This window comes from Erithacus rubecula, assembly GCF_903797595.1.
Source record: "Erithacus rubecula genome assembly, contig: SUPER_Z_unloc_2, whole genome shotgun sequence".
Lineage (NCBI taxonomy): Eukaryota > Metazoa > Chordata > Aves > Passeriformes > Muscicapidae > Erithacus > Erithacus rubecula.
Window position 1 is genome coordinate 6,933,445 of NW_027635860.1, and position 18,659 is coordinate 6,952,103.

The 18,659-nt window shown below is 38.6% G+C and overlaps 1 protein-coding gene across 4 annotated transcripts in view; it reads left to right on the forward strand.

The window, feature by feature from the left end:
* Positions 1-18,659, forward strand: part of GOLM1 (golgi membrane protein 1) — a 34,468-nt gene that overhangs the window by 12,629 nt on the left and 3,180 nt on the right. For all 4 annotated transcript variants that reach the window (XM_079331098.1, XM_079331097.1, XM_079331095.1 and 1 more), the window contains 5 exons: positions 7,109-7,163; positions 8,144-8,246; positions 10,458-10,584; positions 15,484-15,613; positions 16,715-16,999. In XM_079331098.1, coding sequence (XP_079187224.1) covers positions 7,109-7,163; positions 8,144-8,246; positions 10,458-10,584; positions 15,484-15,613; positions 16,715-16,999 — 700 coding nt within the window. The remainder of the gene's footprint in view (positions 1-7,108; positions 7,164-8,143; positions 8,247-10,457; positions 10,585-15,483; positions 15,614-16,714; positions 17,000-18,659) is intronic.

Here is an 18,659-nt window from a genome sequence, read left to right on the forward strand (position 1 = left end):
AATTACTGATTTACTTTCATACTAAACCAAAAGACCACTAAGGTATTTGCCCAGCTAAAGTCTTTGTCACTAGCACTGCAGTAATTGCTTGGAGTTAAATCTGCCTTCTTGTGTACCAGAACTCTCTCTATGCTGCTTGAAGGACTGAGAGCATAGAAGGTAGGTAGTCTGAGCCTGTTATACTGTATGGGCTTTCACTGGGTCAGTGTAGTTGTGGAAAACTGCTGTTGTAATTATTTTCTTAGGTCTGAGTATGTATAAAACACTACTGTCACAGTCTACTTTTAAAAAACCTGCTTGAATTTTTAAGGATTTGGGTAGATTTAGGAAATGGCTTCTGGAAATCCATACAGAAGTAGAATAATGAGATCAAGTACTCTTACAGTAACACTTGATAACAATAACAACACTTGATAACAATAAGAGCTGTTTCTAATTCATAAACAATTTTGTAAAGAACAGTATTCTCTGTGGTTGTTATTCAGGATTTAGAGCTTCTGGGATGTACAGAGCCACAGAGGTCTCTTTGAAGAGCTTAACAGGGCAACAGTATGTTCAATACCTCTTTACTGAATGAGTATGATTTTGCAATTGATAATTTTCTTAAGATTTGCATAAATCTTCTCCAACCCAAATCTTGTTTTAAGGAGGGCCAAGATTTGTACATTCTGTGTCATTGTCCTGTTACTCAATATCATTTAACACTATACGCAGCTGCTCTCTAGTCCCCTCCCTCTGGGAAAATTTTAATTCCCAGCACAGTCTTCTGACACAAAGTACCTATTGGTATGCAAGGAGTCAACTCCACTCCCTTTTTACTAAAGGCTGTGTGTGTTCTATTTTTTTTTTTAAATTTATTTATTTTCAACCCAAACAAGTGTTGCATCTTCTAGTTTTCGAAAAGCTTTGAGGTAAGGAAGCACTACCTCATGTCCCATATTTGCCATATTACAATATTACAAAATTAGCAAGAGAAATTATTATGTAACCTCATAACTGGTACAACAGAAGTCTAGAAGATCACCTCTATTCAAGATATATCTTCCCATGTGGGAAGATAAAAAAGGGTGGCTGAGGATAGCTGAATTAGAGAGAAGGAATTTAGAGTATATGCAGTTTAAAGTTGGCTGTTGGAATGTTGCTACCTTTTTACAGCTAAATGAATGGACAAAAAGTCAGAAGGTGCATTAGATATACCTGTGGAAATTTTATACTAATATTCTCATGTCATATGATTTGGTTTTGCTTACTTTGCCTACTATTTATGTTTTAGTTAAACATAACAGTAAAGTGAAAGTCCTGTAGTTTCACAGGGCTTTTTTTTCTCCAATCTATTTGCTGTTGCCCAGTACCTGTAAAAGTAATTTTCATACCACCCTCTTGTGCTGAAGTTTCAAGAAATTTTGCAATTTTGGTGGTTTTGAAGGCAGAACTTAAACGCGTTATGGTGTGCATGTCTTTGTGTCCTCTGTGACAAAACAGAGTCTGAATTGCTTTTATCACAGGCTGTGAAACAAGATTGAGTGTCAGATCTTTGGCACAACCAGTACAGAAAGAGAGGTGTTATTTTGGGGTTGGGTTTTGTTGAGTGTATGGTTATTCATTTGGTTGGTTGGTTATTTTTTGCTTGGGGTTCTTTTGTTGATTGGGTGGGGTTTTTTATGTTTATTGTGGAAAAGTGCAATTTCTGAATGGATTCCCGTTTATTGACAAATATATTTAAATGAACACTTATCTCCTTCATTTTGAGCTTGAAATTTGTTGTAAGGCTTACTTCAATTGTCGTGGCTCCACTGAAGTCTAATTCGTGAGTGTGCAACACAATTATTAACTTTAAAGAGAAATGTTTCCTTAAAAATCTTATTTATGATCTTCCCCCCCCCACCACCACCCTAATATGTAATTTAGTGTGTTGGTTTCATGTTGGTTTCGCATGCTCGGGGGGAGGGGTGGATTCCCCTCAGGGCAAGCACCATGAGGTTGGGGAGTGGGAGAGACTCTCCCTTCTCTGGGAGCTTCCCCTGTGACTTGCTGGCACCAGTCAGAGAGCTGACTTGGTGATGAACAGCTCGGGAAACCAAAGAAAAGTTATTTCGCTTTCACAAATCACAGCGGATGAAGTCCTGGTGGGTGTTTTGGCTTCCAGCCTTTGGAGGAGTGTGGATCTCCAGCTGGGGCCCCTGCCCAGCTCCAGGCTCGGTCTGGGGCCCGGCTCGGCACCCCTGCCCGGCCCCGGCTCCACGGGGAGCCCTTAGCCCGGCCCCGGCTCGGCTCGGCGGGGCATATGGACCCCCCGGCACCGGCCACATGGACCCCCCGGCACCGGCCACATGGACCCCCCGGCACTGGCCACATGGACCCCCCGGCACTGGCCACATGGACCCCCTGGCACCGGCCACATGGACCCCCGGGCACCGGCCACATGGACCCCCCGGCACTGGCCACATGGACCCCCTGGCACTGACCACATGGACCCCCCGGCACCGGCCACATGGACCCCCCGGCACCGGCCACATGGACCCCCTGGCACTGACCACATGGACCCCCCGGCACCGGCCACATGGACCCCCCGGCACCGGCCACATGGACCCCCCAGCACCGGCCACATGGACCCCCCGGCACCGGCCACATGGACCCCCCGGCACCGGCCACATGGACCCCCCGGCACCGGCCACATGCTTTCTTCTTAATAATCTGGATAAAATTTTAACTTCTTAATGCCTGGATAAGATGCTCGACCTCCTGAACCCCCTTAATAAGAAGGAATAAAGCATGGAGTTCATAGAAGTCGGTGGAATGAAGATAAAGTTCCTGATTGGAAGAGATTGAAAAGATGCAACTGATAAGTAGCTGAAAACCTTTTTTTGTGGGGCTATGAGGGGATTGTGACTTCACTAAAATTCCTTTAAACTGTGAGATATACTTGGGGAGGATGGGTGCTTGAGTTGAAGACTTTCCTTGCCTCAGGAAATTGAGCTCTCTGTTTTGGGACTGGAATATGAACAGAGACATTTGATAGGGAAGATGATGAAGAGGATTTTGTTTTTCAGCAGCCTGCCTTTAAAAGTAGTACCCCATGTATGCATCGTAACCCATAATACAGCTCTGGAAGGACTGTGGAAATGAGAGGAAAATTCATGGTTCTGTAGGTCCCCAGCTAATGCAGACTGTGAAGGTGAACACACCCCCTAAGTCTAAAGCAGAAAAAGGAACTTTTCTCTCTCAGATGAACTGAAATGATTATTTGAGTGGATAACTGACTGAGGTGTTTTCTCTATGTGGTTGGTAAGAAATGTGGAGTGAAGGGAGGAGGGAATAATCTAGGAATCTTATTCTGAATAATTTTTTTCTTGTGTTATTAATAAATTTCTTCTTGTACTTTCTTTTTAAATTTTGAGCCTGTGTTGTCTTTACTCCTAAATCCTATCTCTAAAGAAAATTAAATATTTAAAATTGGCAAACCCTTTAGTCACACCTTGACATTTGGTTAGTCTCTTGTCCTGGAACAAGCCTTTTTGTGGCTAATTGTCGTGTTTTAACAGTAGCTGGCAGCTAAATACCATGCAGCTACTTACTTACTCCCCACATCTCCCTCTAGATTTTTGAAGAAAACTGTGTTAAGATAAGAAAGTTTGATAACTGAGAGGAATAAAACCGTAGAAAAACAAGACATACACAATCCATTTGCTCAGCACCTGTTGTATGATGCCCAACTTGTCCATCAGCAGCTATAGATGCCTCCTGGCCAACTCCTCTACTTTATGTCCCAATGTTCTATGGTATGGAATGTCCCTTTGGCCAGTTTGAGACACCTGACAGAGCTTCCTCCTGGTTTCTTGTGCACCTGCTGGCTGGCAGAGCATGGGAGATGGGAAAAATCCTTGCCTAAATGTACTACTGAGCAGTAACTAAAGCATCAGTTGTTGCCAGCCTTATTCATTCTCATGCTAATGCCAGAGTAGTGGTGGGGAGTCCTTGGAGCATGCAAGACAGAGCCACTCTTTTTCTTTGGTGGAAAGACTTAAATCAATTTGATTTAATAATGAAATAACTGCTCTGCTTTTCCCTGATTAATTATAAATGGCTATTTCTGCATGTATAAATCTTGCTTTCCTGTCTTGCTTTATTTGCAGTTGGTTTTGTTCTTACCAGCTGAGTTACTGATCCTGTGGCTTATCTTTCCATTGTGCTGTATTTGTGAATGCAAAGTCCCTTTTTTCTTAAGTTTTAGTCTTTATGCTTATCAAACTTGTTTGCTTTCTTTTTTCTGTTCCAATATCTCATTATTATATTATCTTATTTTGCATACACTGCTTAGAGTCAGTGTTAAAAAGCGCATATGTCAGTTCAGTATGCTTGGGTTAGCTTGATTCTTGACAGTAGAAAATGCTTCAGGAGTAACTGTAGTAACGTGTATGGAGAATACTGTTTAGTGTTACTCAGATCAAGTGCATTTACACAGTTCAAAGTATGTGCTCAAAATAAAGATTTCAAATAATTTATCTCAAAGCTTCTCATGCCTATTTCTGCATTATGTTTTATTATTTTAAAACAATAATTTTAGCTTTGAGTTTCTTAAGTGGAATAAGAATTATGTAGGCATATTCTGTGGTGAATAATAAACAAGTCTTTGGCAGCTGTTAAATTAAAAAATTTGCTGTACAGCTGGAGCAATTTGTCTCCTACACTGCTGGTGGAAGTGTGATTTTCGAGTTTTGGTGTCAGAATCCCTGCTGTCCACAGCATTTTCTTCAATCAAAAGACTGTTTTTTTCCTCTTTGATAAGGATTTCTGTGCAAACATATTTACAGATACAATAAGGTGGCTCTATATTACAGAGTTACTGTGTCACAGAATATCAGATTTTGATATGGTGATAGGGTGATTTTCCAAAAGCTGGATTTTTTTGCTCCTGGGGATTATAGCTATTGTTTTGTGGGCTGAATGAAGTTTAAAATATGAGTGTCTTTCTAGAACTGAGTATTGGCGTGTGTCTGCTGAGAGCTTCCCAGCAGTTTTCATTCTTGACCTGCACAAAACCCCGGAAATAAGTAATGTTTGCTTAGTTTATAGCCACAAGGTGCAAATTAGTTAACACTTGAATGATAGGAGGAAGAATGCAAGGCCTGATATTATTGACTTAGTCAGACTGGAAGCTGGTAGTTGCAGTACTGTGCTGTAAATTATTAAACAGTAGTTCCTGCTCAAGTTGAACAGCTAACTAGGTTTTAACAGGTTTTTGCCTCGACTTTTGTCCACACATTCTAGGAGATAGGTGTGGCTTTGCCAAAAGAAAATTTTATATGTAATCCAGAAAGACCAAGGCAGACTTCTTTACTTCCCTGTTGTGTTTCAAAGAGACTTTTTTTAACATGAAAAGTATATATGTACCAAATATATAACACTATTTTACTGTCACATAAGTGATCCTGGCATTTAGGAGTTTCATTTTAAGGAACCTTCCCTGCCCCCCATTCCCTCCTAATCTTCCCCCACCTCCTATCCCCCATAAAAAAGAGCTAAAGCCAACAAAGCCCCACAAAAGCTGTAAGTCTATAGAATTATAAAATTGCTCTGTCATACTGATTCTTCTAGTCCACTGACAGTTTCTGGTAATGGCCAATGCTCTATTATCCTGAAGGTGGTAATCCTGGAACAGCCTGACTACATTGTCCACACATTAGCAAAACTTGGAATTTCCACTGAAACAGTAACTTCCTTTCCCCAATAAACCGGTGAAAAAAAATTCATTTTTTATTTATCTGACCTATGAAAAAGGAAAGGGAGTGATATTAAACAGTCGTACATGTAAGTCATTACTGTTTTTTGAGGGTTTTTTTTGCTTTTTAATAAAGGAGTTTTTTCTTGAGTTTTCATGGTGGTGTTCACAGAACAGCTGTACATATAGAATGGTGTAGAAATACTTAGCAACAGCTGAATGGCCACCTCTGTGAAGCAGGACTCTTTAAAAGGTCATTCAAAGGCAAATCTACTACTCTGCTGTGTGCTAGCCCACTCAGATTTATTGAGTGCTGCACTTTACCTAATCAGCCTTTGGGAGGAGAGGTACCAACAGTGCTGTCAGTGTTCCAGGGTGACTTGGGCTGACAGAGTGGATGCTGTTAGTTCTTTTCGGGTGTGGACATATACACAATGAATACTAGAGCAGAAGCCTTGGGAAACAGAGGGGCAGATTTACTGGGACCTTTGAAGAGCCTTGAAGTTTGCCAAGACAAGGATAATAGGGGAACTGACAATGGAGCCTGAGAAATACCTTCCTAAATCTGGACTGGATTATTTCTTAAGAGTCAGTGGATCTCTTTTTTTTTATTCTTAAGAACTCTTCTGCATCAGACTTGATAAATATTGAATATGAACCTGAGTTATCCTGACATCCGGCTCGCAGGAATAATTTCACTTAGCTGTGACTTGATTCTGTTTTCCGGTGTTTTGTATGTGTGTATAGGAATAGTAGATGGAGATTGATGAAAGAATAGACAAAACACGTTCCTATGTTGACTACCTCTTCAGAATGAGAAGGGGAACAAAATGAGGGAGTGGAAGAAGGCCACTCCAACATGAAAGCAATCCAGAAGATAGATAGAAAAGGAATATGGTGCAAGGGCTTCACTTGCTTTTTTTGGAGTTGCTTAATGCTGAATGATTAATATTTCATAGCTCATCTTTGCATGCCTGAATGCAGGTGTATTGATTCCTGAATGAGAAGGTAATTTACAGTGAGCTGTGATACTGTATTCTTCACTTCAAGAGATAAATACAGTTAGTCTGACTGTTACTCCAATCATGAGATTAAATTAAAATAAAGTTACAAGCAATTTTAGCATCTTTAAATTACTTTAAATTCTTCCTCTTTTCATTTGTGCAGTGATACCTTCCCCTACTCCCCCTTACTGGAAAATCTAGGTTAAAATGAATGTTGTCTATGATAGGAGATCTCTAAGCAGCTAGAAGGTTTTGTTCTACTGTGACACTGTTACAAGTGTGACACACAAAAAGTATTATTACAAGTGCTTTAATAGATGCTGTTTATAATGGTAATACAGGTCCTTCACAATTAAAACATTGGTTTTTGTTCTGCTTCTTCCAGGCAGTGCTGATGAGTAACATCACAGTAAATGATCAATTGATTCAGAGTCTACGCGGTATGTTGTAGTACTCCTGTGAATCTGTCTCAAACTGACTTTTAGGCTCTCTGTTTTTAAGACTTGCATTTTTCTGTGGTCTTTTGAGAATGCTGCCTTTCTTCAAGTCATGGGAGTGGTACAGGAGCTGCCATGACTTAGATACTTCTTCTGCATAGCTCCAGTTAAGTATCAGACTAATCTGCCTCAATAGTAGGAGGATTTGTCCATGTAGTGCTTGGTGTAGTACTCCTGACTCTTATGATGCAATAGGGAATAGAATGAAGTTAATGCTATTTTTCTTAATTTTAGCTGGAAACATGTGCTTGCATTCTTCCCTGAGATGTGGAGTCATGCATTTTTAGCACCAGAGGAATTCTCAAATCCTATACTAAATAGGAAAAGTCAGTCTAATTAATTTCTATTCATGAGAGTGCTTCAAAATTGTTAGCAATGTATTCCTCTGGAGGTTCTTGGGAATTAATCCTACAAAGAAGTGATATTGTCTTCTGCTGCTCTCAAAAAGGTTTCTATCAGGAAGAAAGCTCTAAACCACAGATGCCTCTGTAGCTAAGGAACATGGCTATAAATTGCATATTGTTCAGGGAAGCATTGCAAGCTTGTCTGCATATGACTGATAAATATTAATGTTGTTTCATATTATGTTCTGATTATGATTTCATAGACTTAAAGATTTTTCGGACTGCAACTTTGCAGGGTTTGCAAATCTGTTCTGTGTAATCCTTAAGAGGAAAAGTATATAAAAATATGCACTATACTGCTTTTGCTGATATATTATGCTGAAAGGTTATTCTTACCAGATCCTGTGTACCCTTGTTGAATAAATTTAACAATTATCTATGCATAAGTATGAAATGTAGTTTGCATGACAGATGAATTAATTTAGCATTCTTATTGTAGATTTGTTTCTTGGCATTTGTGTTGTAGAATATGTATGTATATGTGTATTTTAATGTGTATTTTAATCCTGCTTTGACCAGAACACTTGAAAGAGTTACAGACAGAATATGGAAAGCTACAGCTGGATGTTTACTGGTTTCAGAAGAACCAGACTAACCTTCAGAGGAAGTTCTCATATGACCTGTAAGTATGTTCTTTAGGAAAGATGATTTCCCAAATTATAGGTGATTTGGTTATAAACCAGGGTACTCTTGTGTTAGCTGTAGCTCTGTTTGTAAATACATGGTTTTAAGGAGAAAATAACATCTGACACTTCTTTTAAAGTTGCTTATGGTTGCTCACAGTTGATCTTGGAAAAGAGCATGTTTTTCGTATCTGTGCCCAGACACTTATTGATGTTCCTTCTGTTGCAGGAGGATAAAAGTATCAATATTATCACTTAAGAATTGTGGGGGGAAATTGAAACATTAAGAGGCTAAACTGTGAAGAAGTTTGAATTAAGATAGGGGAACACCTGATGAGAAGCTGTACCTTATTGAGCTGACAGAAGTTTTGGGAATTCCTGGTACCATCAGACTCATGTATTCTGCTTTACATGACATACCTAGTCATGGCTTTTTCTTGTGGTTTCCCACTGAATTTTAAAGCATGGAAAATGAACAAAAGTACTTACCCAGTATCCTTACACTAAATACACTTTTCTGGTATTTCTAAGAATTTCTCCTCAGTTCTTTCTGCTCAATAATATTTTTGTTTCCTCTAACTACAACCTGTACTATATTCCCCCTTATGGATAGATATAAAAAAGCAATAGAACTTGCTCTTTGCACATTCTCATGATATTCCATCAAGAATGTAATTGTTGTAGTGATAGGTCTTTTTACTTTTCCTTGGTTTTCCTCGACCTTAGAATTAAGGATTAATGTTAGTGCCTCTGTGATACTTACTGATTATCAGCTGGTTGTGACCTTTTTTTGGATTATTACTCATGTAGTGAAGATGACCTAGATGGATTATATTAGTGGAGCTGTAATTTAAGATTTCTAACAGAAAAGTAGAATGAAGTTGGGAACTTTAGTTTGAGCCTGCCTTTCAATAAGCTGTGCTGCTTAAGTGTCTGTTAAGAGGTCTTTTCCCCCTCTGTGTTTTTTGTGTACCATGGTACCAAAAACTGTCTGGTTGCTGTTCAGTTAAATGACAGATCTGAGACTCATGGACCTCTGTTGATAGTTCTGTGCTAATCAGTGAATCTGTTTGCCAGTGTCTTTCTTCCTTTTAAGCCTGAGATCAGCAGGAACAAATATATCTGTATATAGCACAAATATATCCATCTGCTGGACAGTCATGCACCACATGAGAGGTACACCTGTGAGGCACTGGATTGAAATACACTGCAGGGAAGTGATACAAGACAGATGTAGTTAGTCTGCCTTAGGAAAACTTGGAGGTTTATCACCTGTGTCAGGGGTAATGCTTAGCTTGGTTTGTTATTTGCTAGGTCTTGTTCTTCCTCTGATATAAACCAAAAGCTGTGGAACAACTTATGAACAGCACAGATGGGTCTTGCCTTGACTGCAGCCACCTGCCCTGAGAAGCTGAGATTGACAAAACTCCTGGGTTTGCACAGGATCCCCAGCACATCCTTAAAAGGGGAGAACACTGCCCTGGCAGCTTTAGGAAAAACACTGCTGCAAACAGCAGACCTGACCTAGGAATTAGGAAAGGAGGGAAAGACAGGCTGCACAGTTGCAGATAAAAGACTGTTGTCACAAGGATTAAGTTACTAATGGTGCTGTGTAACAGTAAAATATGTGAAAGATAGGTGCTTGCATCTTTAGGATATATTCCTTTTGGAACTTACAGTAGCTACTAATGAACTCAATTTCTGTAACATATGTTTTGTTACGTCTTGCAGCACTGCATTTTGCTGAAATATTGAGTTCAGTTTGCTAACAGTAGATTACATCTGTTTTCTGTTTCAGCTGGTACTTTTCTGCTTCCTCTTTTTAAAATTAAAATATTAATTTCTGTAATCATAGTAGAAATGCTTCAAGGATCAAAATAGATTTTACCTTATTGGACTTGACTGGTTAGCAAAGACACAAAGAAAAAAACCTTGTAGCTTGATGACCTAGTCAAACAAAAATAGTTTAAATTAATTTCTTCCAATAAAAGAAAGAATGCATGCCTCCACTATGAATTTGTCCTTAGGGTAAGTCAAGGCCTCATTGTTTCCTAGTGACTTCTCAAACATAAGTCCAGGTAGTAGAATTAAGGAAATAATAAAAAGTAATGAAAAAATAGATATATGAAAAAAAAATTAGATAATTTTACAGAAGTACATTTTACAAGAGTCTAAATGAGAGTTAATTATCTTGTTCGTGTTTTTTTCAGGTCACAATGCATCAACCAGATGAAAGAATTAAAAGAACAATGTGAAGAAAGGATAGATGAGCTTACAAAAAAGAGTAGTGATATACCACAAATCAAAGAAAACAAAGACTTGACAGAAGATAGCCAGGTATGGTTTGCATAATTTCTTGAAAATAATTTCTTTGTAATTCTTAAGTGTTTCTTCACCTTTCTGCTACCTCCTATTAGCATTACCCCATCTCTCCTTAAATTTCTCACTACTTCAGTATTTATTGTATGTTTCTGATCTATGGGAAATGGGGTGATTTCAAAGACAGAGCAAGGAAACCTCCTGTAGGAGACTCCAAATCAGTGTGTTTCTAAGATGGACAGAATTTGAGAGGTGATGCTGGAAGAGGTATGAGATCCATTAAGGAATGTTTGCATGACAGAACTTTAGTTAGCAGTATGTTTTGACTTCATTAAAGAACTTAGTTGCTTTGTGTGTTAAGGATGAGGATAAATTTTGAATCACTTCAGAGAAGCAGCAAACACTAAATATTGTAGTACAAGGTTTCATCAGCTATGACTTTTCACAGAAGTCCTTTATGTCAACAGCATTTTACTGTAGGAATAAAGGGAAAATCAAATGTCTCACCTGTTTGATGTTGGATATTCTGAGCCAAAGAGCCACAAATTCATTGCGGACCTATTGAAGGCTTACTAGGGTAGGGCAGGCTTGGCAAGTAGGTCGGCTGCATGTCAGCTGGCTTTTTCTCCTGGGGTGCAGAGGGTGGCAGAAAATCCTGAGAAATCCTGACAATCTCATGCCTGAGATTGTTTTGGCATGTAATTTGTTGATGCTTCTTCATTGAGACAGAATTTGGCCAAATATAGGATTTGATTGGTTAAGCTTGATAAATAGCTAAAACATCTGCCCAGAGATTCCCAGGTAATGGTTCCATCTGTGTCCAGTCCTTTGTGTAAAGTGGGGGAGACAGAATACTGAAGTGTGTGACCTTTTATCTTGGGAATGTAACTATGTAAGAGCTGCAACTTGAATGAAGTAACTTGAATTAGAAAGAGGAAGTGCTATCCAATTATGCCTTAAAATAAAAGTTACAGCTCTTGCCAATAGTTTTTATCAACAGTATCAAATAAGTAGATAAAAAGTAAATTATCAACATATAATTTTAAGTGAATAGAACCCTCATCATTTGGAGATGATACGTTAGTTTGTCAAATGTGTCTTATTTAAGAAAGTTGACCTAGGGAAGACTCTAATGTAGAGGTGCTCAACTTAATTTTTAGTGTGACTTTGCAACAGATTTTAATTACAATTACTTGCACTAGATTCCTTTTCTTTGTTTATTTGTTTGTATGTGCTTGTTTGTTGCATTTTTGGGGTTTTTTTATCATTTCTAGTTTGGAAGATAAATCATCTTAGAAGGAACCTGAGGAGTTTGACTGAAGCTCCTCTGCAGGGCAGTTTCAGTCTCCTGCATCAAAGTGCCTAGTTGGAGGCAACTTTACTTAAAGCAGATTATCTGTAAGGCTGGAAAGGTTATCTCTTATCCTTTTTATATGCAAATGAGATGGTCTCAGATGAGCTCACTGATAATACAGCTACTGCCTGAATAATTTCTGTCTGTTTGTGTTCTCTAGTATCTGTGGCAGTGTTTCTTTGGCCAAGCAGTAACTTTCTAAGTTGTTTGCTTGCCCAGGAATTTCAGCCTTTTGATTTTATAAAAGCATACTTAGCTATAGTTAGTGCAAGATGACCCTGACAAAGTCTATGTATGTTTTTGTCCAGTGTTCTAAGTTGGAATAATTCCTATTTTTAAAATGTCTGTGCTTATGTAATAGAAAAGTCTGTCTTAAAACAGAAAGAAAATGGAGTGTTGGTTGGCTAATAATTAGGAAAAAGTTTTTTGTGGAAAGAGTGATCAACTACTGGAATGGTCTTCCCAGGGAGGTGGTGGAGTCACCATCCCTGGATGTGTTTAAAAAAAGATTGGATGTAGAACTCGGTGTCATGGTTTAGTTGAGGTGTTAGGGCATGGGTGGGACTCGATGGTCTTGAAGGTCTCTTCCAACTTTGTGATTCTGTGATTTTGTAAACAGCTTTACTTAGAGCTCTGTAATTTGAGGAATGATATATACTACTTGGCTGAAGAAAATACAACATGTTCAATTGCTATCTTTTTATCCAACTATTTCAACCTAAAAAAAGTCAGCATATATCCTTTGACTCTATTTTACATTAAGAATTACTTGGCTAGAAATTTAAGATAAGTGAAGAATTCTGCATGTGTAATTGAGAGATAACTTCTTGCTATTAAGTCCAGACTCTGTATTTTTGCAGAAGAATTCATGCCAAACAAAAAGTGAAAAATTATCTTATGTTCAGTTTCTGATGATTTCTACTGTAGAGAGTGATCTCGAGGAGCTGAATTATTTATAAAACAGAACCATATTTAAATACATTTTACTGATTGAAGATGGAATTCTTCTGAATATCTTTACTGCAATAACCAAATATTATATAGTAATATTTGCTTACCAAGCATTAGTAAGAGTTAATGCTAAGTTAGTTGCTGATACTAAACTTCAAGGTGTTGACAAAAAAAGGTCTTGTTCTGCCTGGCTTTGATGGGAAATTAATGCTTTTCAAAACAGCCAAGTATTCATGCTACAACTCTGGCTTCTTGGTGACTTAGCTACTTTTTTCTGCAGTCTTTTTTCCAAATGACTGAATGAATATTTGACAACATAGTGTTTCACTGCCCTCCTTAGATAAATGGGAAGCTAGTCTTGACAGTACCAATGACAAGTGGTAACAGAAAACAATTCTGTCAACAACTGTGAGGCTTCCTATACCATAAGATTGGCTATTCATTTATAAGCTACCAGACACGAAGAGGTTTGTATGTCTAAATGTGTGCATGCTTTTTCTTTCTCTATATACTTGGCTTTATTTTCTTTTTGCAAGGGAAACAAAAGTGGAAGTGCAACAAAAAATCCCCATTGAACAAATGGGGATTTTGTAACAGTCTGGGTTTTTTTCACCAAAATGATTTAGAACAAAATGGACTCCTGTGTGTATTTCATGTTCAATGAACTGAATGAACTGAATTGACATAGCTCTCTGCCAGTTATAGAATCATAACATCATTAAGGTCAGAGAAGGATTTTAAAGGTCTTTTCTAAGTTCAACCATTAATCCAGCATTGCTGTGTTCACCTCTCAGCCACGTCTTCAAGTGCCAAATTTTTATGGCACAACTTTTGAAAACTTTCAGGAGAAGCCTGACCTCTCTTTAAGCGAAGAAAATTTTTATAATGTCCAATCTAAACCTTTTCTGGTTTGAAATGGCAGCTTGGGGCCATTTCCAATGGTCGTGTTTCTTTGTTACCTGGGAGGAGAAGCTGACTTCCACCTTGATACAACTAACTCCTTTGAGGTGGTTCTGGAGAGCCGTGATGGTAATGCAGCGAGCTGATGATAATTGGGAGAGCATTCTGGTTTCCAGTGACCGTGGAAATAAGCAACATTTGTTTGGAGACATCAGATGTAGCTTCTTGGTCCCACTGAAGCCAGTGATGCAGGGCTGCCAGGCCCATAATCCCATATCTCACCTTATCTTTTTGTTTTCTTTTTCCTCTCAAGTCTTTCTCGTTGACCGTTCTCATAAATTCATCTGCAAACAGCTCAGCTCTGCTTTCCCCCCAGTGGCCCTGGCTTTGCACCCTCATTTAATGTTTCTGAGATGACAGTGGGGAAAGAGTAACTCTGTATACCAGGGCAAGCACGGTCTTGACTGCTTGAGCCATGTCCATGAGGAGAAGAACCTGGGTGCTGCAAGGGGTACCATATGAGCCATAGGGCTATGTTAGGGGAAGCATAGCCACCTCATCTTTTCAAACCTCTTCTACCTTCACTTAACTCCAGAAACATGCCTGTAGCTGGAGTATCACCATTCTCTATGGCAGCTCCAAATTCCCCTCCAAGAGAACAGATGTTCTTAATTTCACCTGTGTGAAAGCCCCTGGGTAAATCCTTCAGTTCACTGACCATCTTTCATTTTCATCTGTAACTAATAGTGAATCATAAGTTGAGTCCTGTGTCTCTCAGGAGGTCCAAACCTACACCCCCAAATACTTAATTCGTATAGTCAAGGAATAATTTATGGAGAGGTGGTGACATGACATTCCTGAGCTGTCTGTTCTCCATGCTGTAGATGAGGGAATTCACTAACAGAGACAACACCAAGCATGGGACTGCCAGCCACTAGATCCAGAGATGGGGAGGGGATGGAAGGGGGCCTCAAGTGGCAAACATGTCAACACTGACATACAGGGAGACCATGGCCATGTGAGGGAGCCAATGCCAGTGTAAGTAAAAGTCATACATAGAATTTTAATTGCCCAGTTGGAAGATCTTCAAGATGGTGTACATCTTAGGCTTAACACCTAAGTGGATCAAATGATTATAGCAGTCTAGCATGAAAATTTAATACAGTCTAAGCAAGCTTCATCATGTTAAACAGGTATTTTTTTTTCTAGTTGGTTAATTTACACTTTTCTTTTCTTAATCCTGCATTTGATATAGTTACAGACCAGTTCTACACAAGCATTACTCAGCTGAAGTCTAATGAGGACCAAACTTGGTTTTCCTGCCCTGTAGATTCTTAATAGTAAATGGCATGTGTTTATTTGCTCTGCTGACCCTGACACAGTAGCAGAACAACAGTGGATAAATGTGTGGTTTTACTGTTCTGTAACACTCTGAGAATAATGAAGGACAGTAATTTTGTCATTAGCTGCAGTTAAATAAGGTATGTTAAAATTCTCCTGATATGCTATGCTGTTACATAGAAACATTACTGCATATTCAGAATTGTACAGTACTTCTGTCACCAATAAAAATTCCAAATATTTTGTCCAAATATTTTGCAGTGTGTTAGGATTTTTTCTAATGTAGATTTCTTATCTAAATTTTACTTCCTTTTCAAAATCCAGGTGCAGTTATACAGACCAGTGCTTATCTATGTGCGTTCACTTTATAGGTCGATACTCAACTGTCAGCATTGAAGCAAACAGGGTTCAAGCAGGCTGACTTGAAACAGAAGAAAACCAGTGAAGATGTTCCTAAAGCTGTACCTACAGTAAGAAAGATAGACCTGATGCAGGCTCAAGGTGAGATGGAAATCCTTGTCTCACTAACAACTGGTTAGAACAGTTATAATTCAACTGAACATTTAGAAACATTTTTGTACACCAGACTAAGATGAAAAAAGTGACACCAACAGTCTGAACATCAATGAGGTTTCCAGCTGATGAAAACTTGCTAGGATTTCTGTTGGTTCAGTTTTGTTTTAGTAGGTATGTTGCACATAAAGGAAAGTAAATATATTTAAAATTCTGGAGTCATGTTCCTCATTTAATATGGAGAAAATACCCACCTTTTGGAAGAAATAATTTTTAAGCATACTTAAAATTTGCTTTCTTAGTAAGTTTGGCATACTCAGCCTGGGACCCTTCCTCTGTGTGGAATAGCTGAAAGTTAGGCTTAGAGCAAACACACCTCTGTACTTCCCATATGTTGTCATTGAGCCAAATGCAAGTAAGAGAAATTATACACATGGGTTTAGGTAGCTAGCCTAATGGTTCCTTTTGGCACTAAACTTCAGAAACTATTAATTTGAGTGGATGCATCCTTGTTTTGCATAGTAGTGTGTGTGATAGAAATTAAATTCTTACTGTGTCTATTTACAGGTTAATTGTGCAGATGTAATGGGTTTTTAAAATTAAAATGCAGATGCACGAGAAAAATTATCTATGTTAATGTCAACTAAAAATTATAGTAGTCCTGCACTTTACGCTTCATGTTTAAAAGTAGCAACAGACTTGGATACTTGCAAATTTGCCTCTGTGATGCTTTGTCCTGAGCTGCTTTTGAACAGCAAATCAATTTTATTATTGGTAGTAACACACAGAAACCTGATGCTTACATAGGACACCACAATTTTAATTTAAACTGCTTTGTTTCACTTGCCCAATTTATTAACGCATATACCAAAATTTTAAGGACGTAGAAGCATGAATCTGTTGACAGTAAATGAAGTTCCCTTCTTTAGCTGTTCCTAGCAGGAAAAACATGAGTTGTCTTCCTCTTATCTCTTGAACTTATGTGATTGGAAGATACTCTTTCAGAGGAAAATGAAGAATTTAGTGAGAAATATAAAGCATTATTTATTATAGGTTTTTTTCACTCAGAATAATTTTTGTTGTTTTCAGAAAGAATAGACAGCCTAACCGACATCAGAAAACAGGAGCCTAAGGCAGAAGAGGAGCAGCTTTCTAGTCAGTTGGAAAAACCTCAAGCATCACTTAAGGCTACTGCAGGTCACAAGGAGATGCTGCCTGAGTCAGAGGAACCAAATCCACCTGAGGATGAGAAACACGTAGCTGGGCAAGATACATTAGAGCCAGCAGCAGAACAGGCTGCCAGTGAGGAAATTGAGAGGGAAGAGCTCCTAAATTACGATGATAAGCAAGATGACTTGCCCCCTGGAAAGACTGGTATGTAGCCTGTCATGTATTGTTAAAAACAATAACGAAATGAAAGTGTGAACTAGGGCACGATTTCCACAACAGTGGTGGAAGCTGGCCAGACCTAGTACAAGTGTACATAAAATTCAGTGTGATGTGGAAGGGTCAGTCCTGAGCAATATCCTGCAGTGCATGAGTTAAGATAAAGGCTTCTGATTGTGCAACACGGAGCTGCCAAGCTGAGTTCCTCTGTGTCACTGTAACAGTCCTACTGTCTCTCCATTGGCGCTGAAATGTGTTGAAGAAAATTCACCCCAAAACTTTTTGGTACTGGAGCTTTAAAAAAGAATGATGCATCTGAAAATGCTGAGATGTTAATCATCCAAAGCACTGACGAGTAGAGAGTTGCTTATGCATGGTATTTTGCAGTTAGTATTTTTGACAATGTCAGTGTATGAATACTAGCTATTCTTACTTCAAAATAAGCTACCATGAGTAAAACTGGTTACTCAGACTCCAGGTATCTGAAGTTTAGTGTTGTGAGTCACCAAAAACGTGGATCAGATATTTTAAAGGTGCCAGTTTCTGACATCTATCAAGTGACCCTGAATTTCACATCTCAACAGAACCGAGAAGCTGTGTCTAAACCTGATGTCTAGACATTCCTCTGACTTGAAGGATACACCCTAAAGAGGTGCAATTACAAGTTACCTAAACTGCTTTAACAGAAATAAATAGCAGAAAAGTTAGATTTAAAAAAATCATCCAATGATTAGTGCAAGGAAAAACCTCTGCCATGCAGCCCATGAAAGCTCAGTTTCAAAGGTCTGCATTTCTGTCAGCTAAAAAGGCTAGGGGGTTACACTTCAGGCTTTATTGTTCAACCTTACTGCACAAGTTCCTCATAGCCAAAGGACCTTAAGGTCAAAAGACTTCTTCAGTAGTCTATGGGGATCCTCTTTCAAGAAGACCTACTTCTGAAATTTTCAGACCTTTAGGTCTATAATGATAAAAATCTATTTGATACAGTGGTCTGAACATGGCTTAAAATTTTCAAGCCTCTTTCTTAGCCACTTACTAACTGGAAGGCTTGTCTTAAGAACACTTAGAACAGAGGCTGTGGTCCATCTTAAATGAGGTTTACTTACACCTCTCTGCTGTTACCTTTTTTTGTGCTTGATTATTTGAAAAATGATGATAGTAGTTTGGCAATCAGAAGTGTTTCCATTTATGCCTGAGTCCTCTATCTGAAAAAATCTTACGATAGTCAATGAATGTTGCTTAACAGGAGTTAATGACTGGGTGAAGAAAAAAGAAAATATCTTCTAGGAGAAAAGTATTTTTGTGACAACTTAGCACATCATAAAACACTTTATGCTATAGTTACAGCATTCTGCTTGCTGGACAAGATAAAACAAGAAGGGATTTTCAGCAATGGCTTCAGGTTTCCTCTCCCTCAGGCTGACCTATAATGTATTCTGAAATTGTGTGATGCTCTTTATGTTCATAAGAGTGCTAGCTGATTTTGCTATGCTTTCCAAATCCCAGAAGACTATCGTCTATCTAGTTCTTTTGACAGGATTTACAGCCAAAGTTGCTCTGAAAATTAACACTTCAAAGGAGAAATAGCATAAAAACTTACTCAGAACAGCAATTCATTCAGTAGCAAAGTAATTCTGTGGAAGATGTT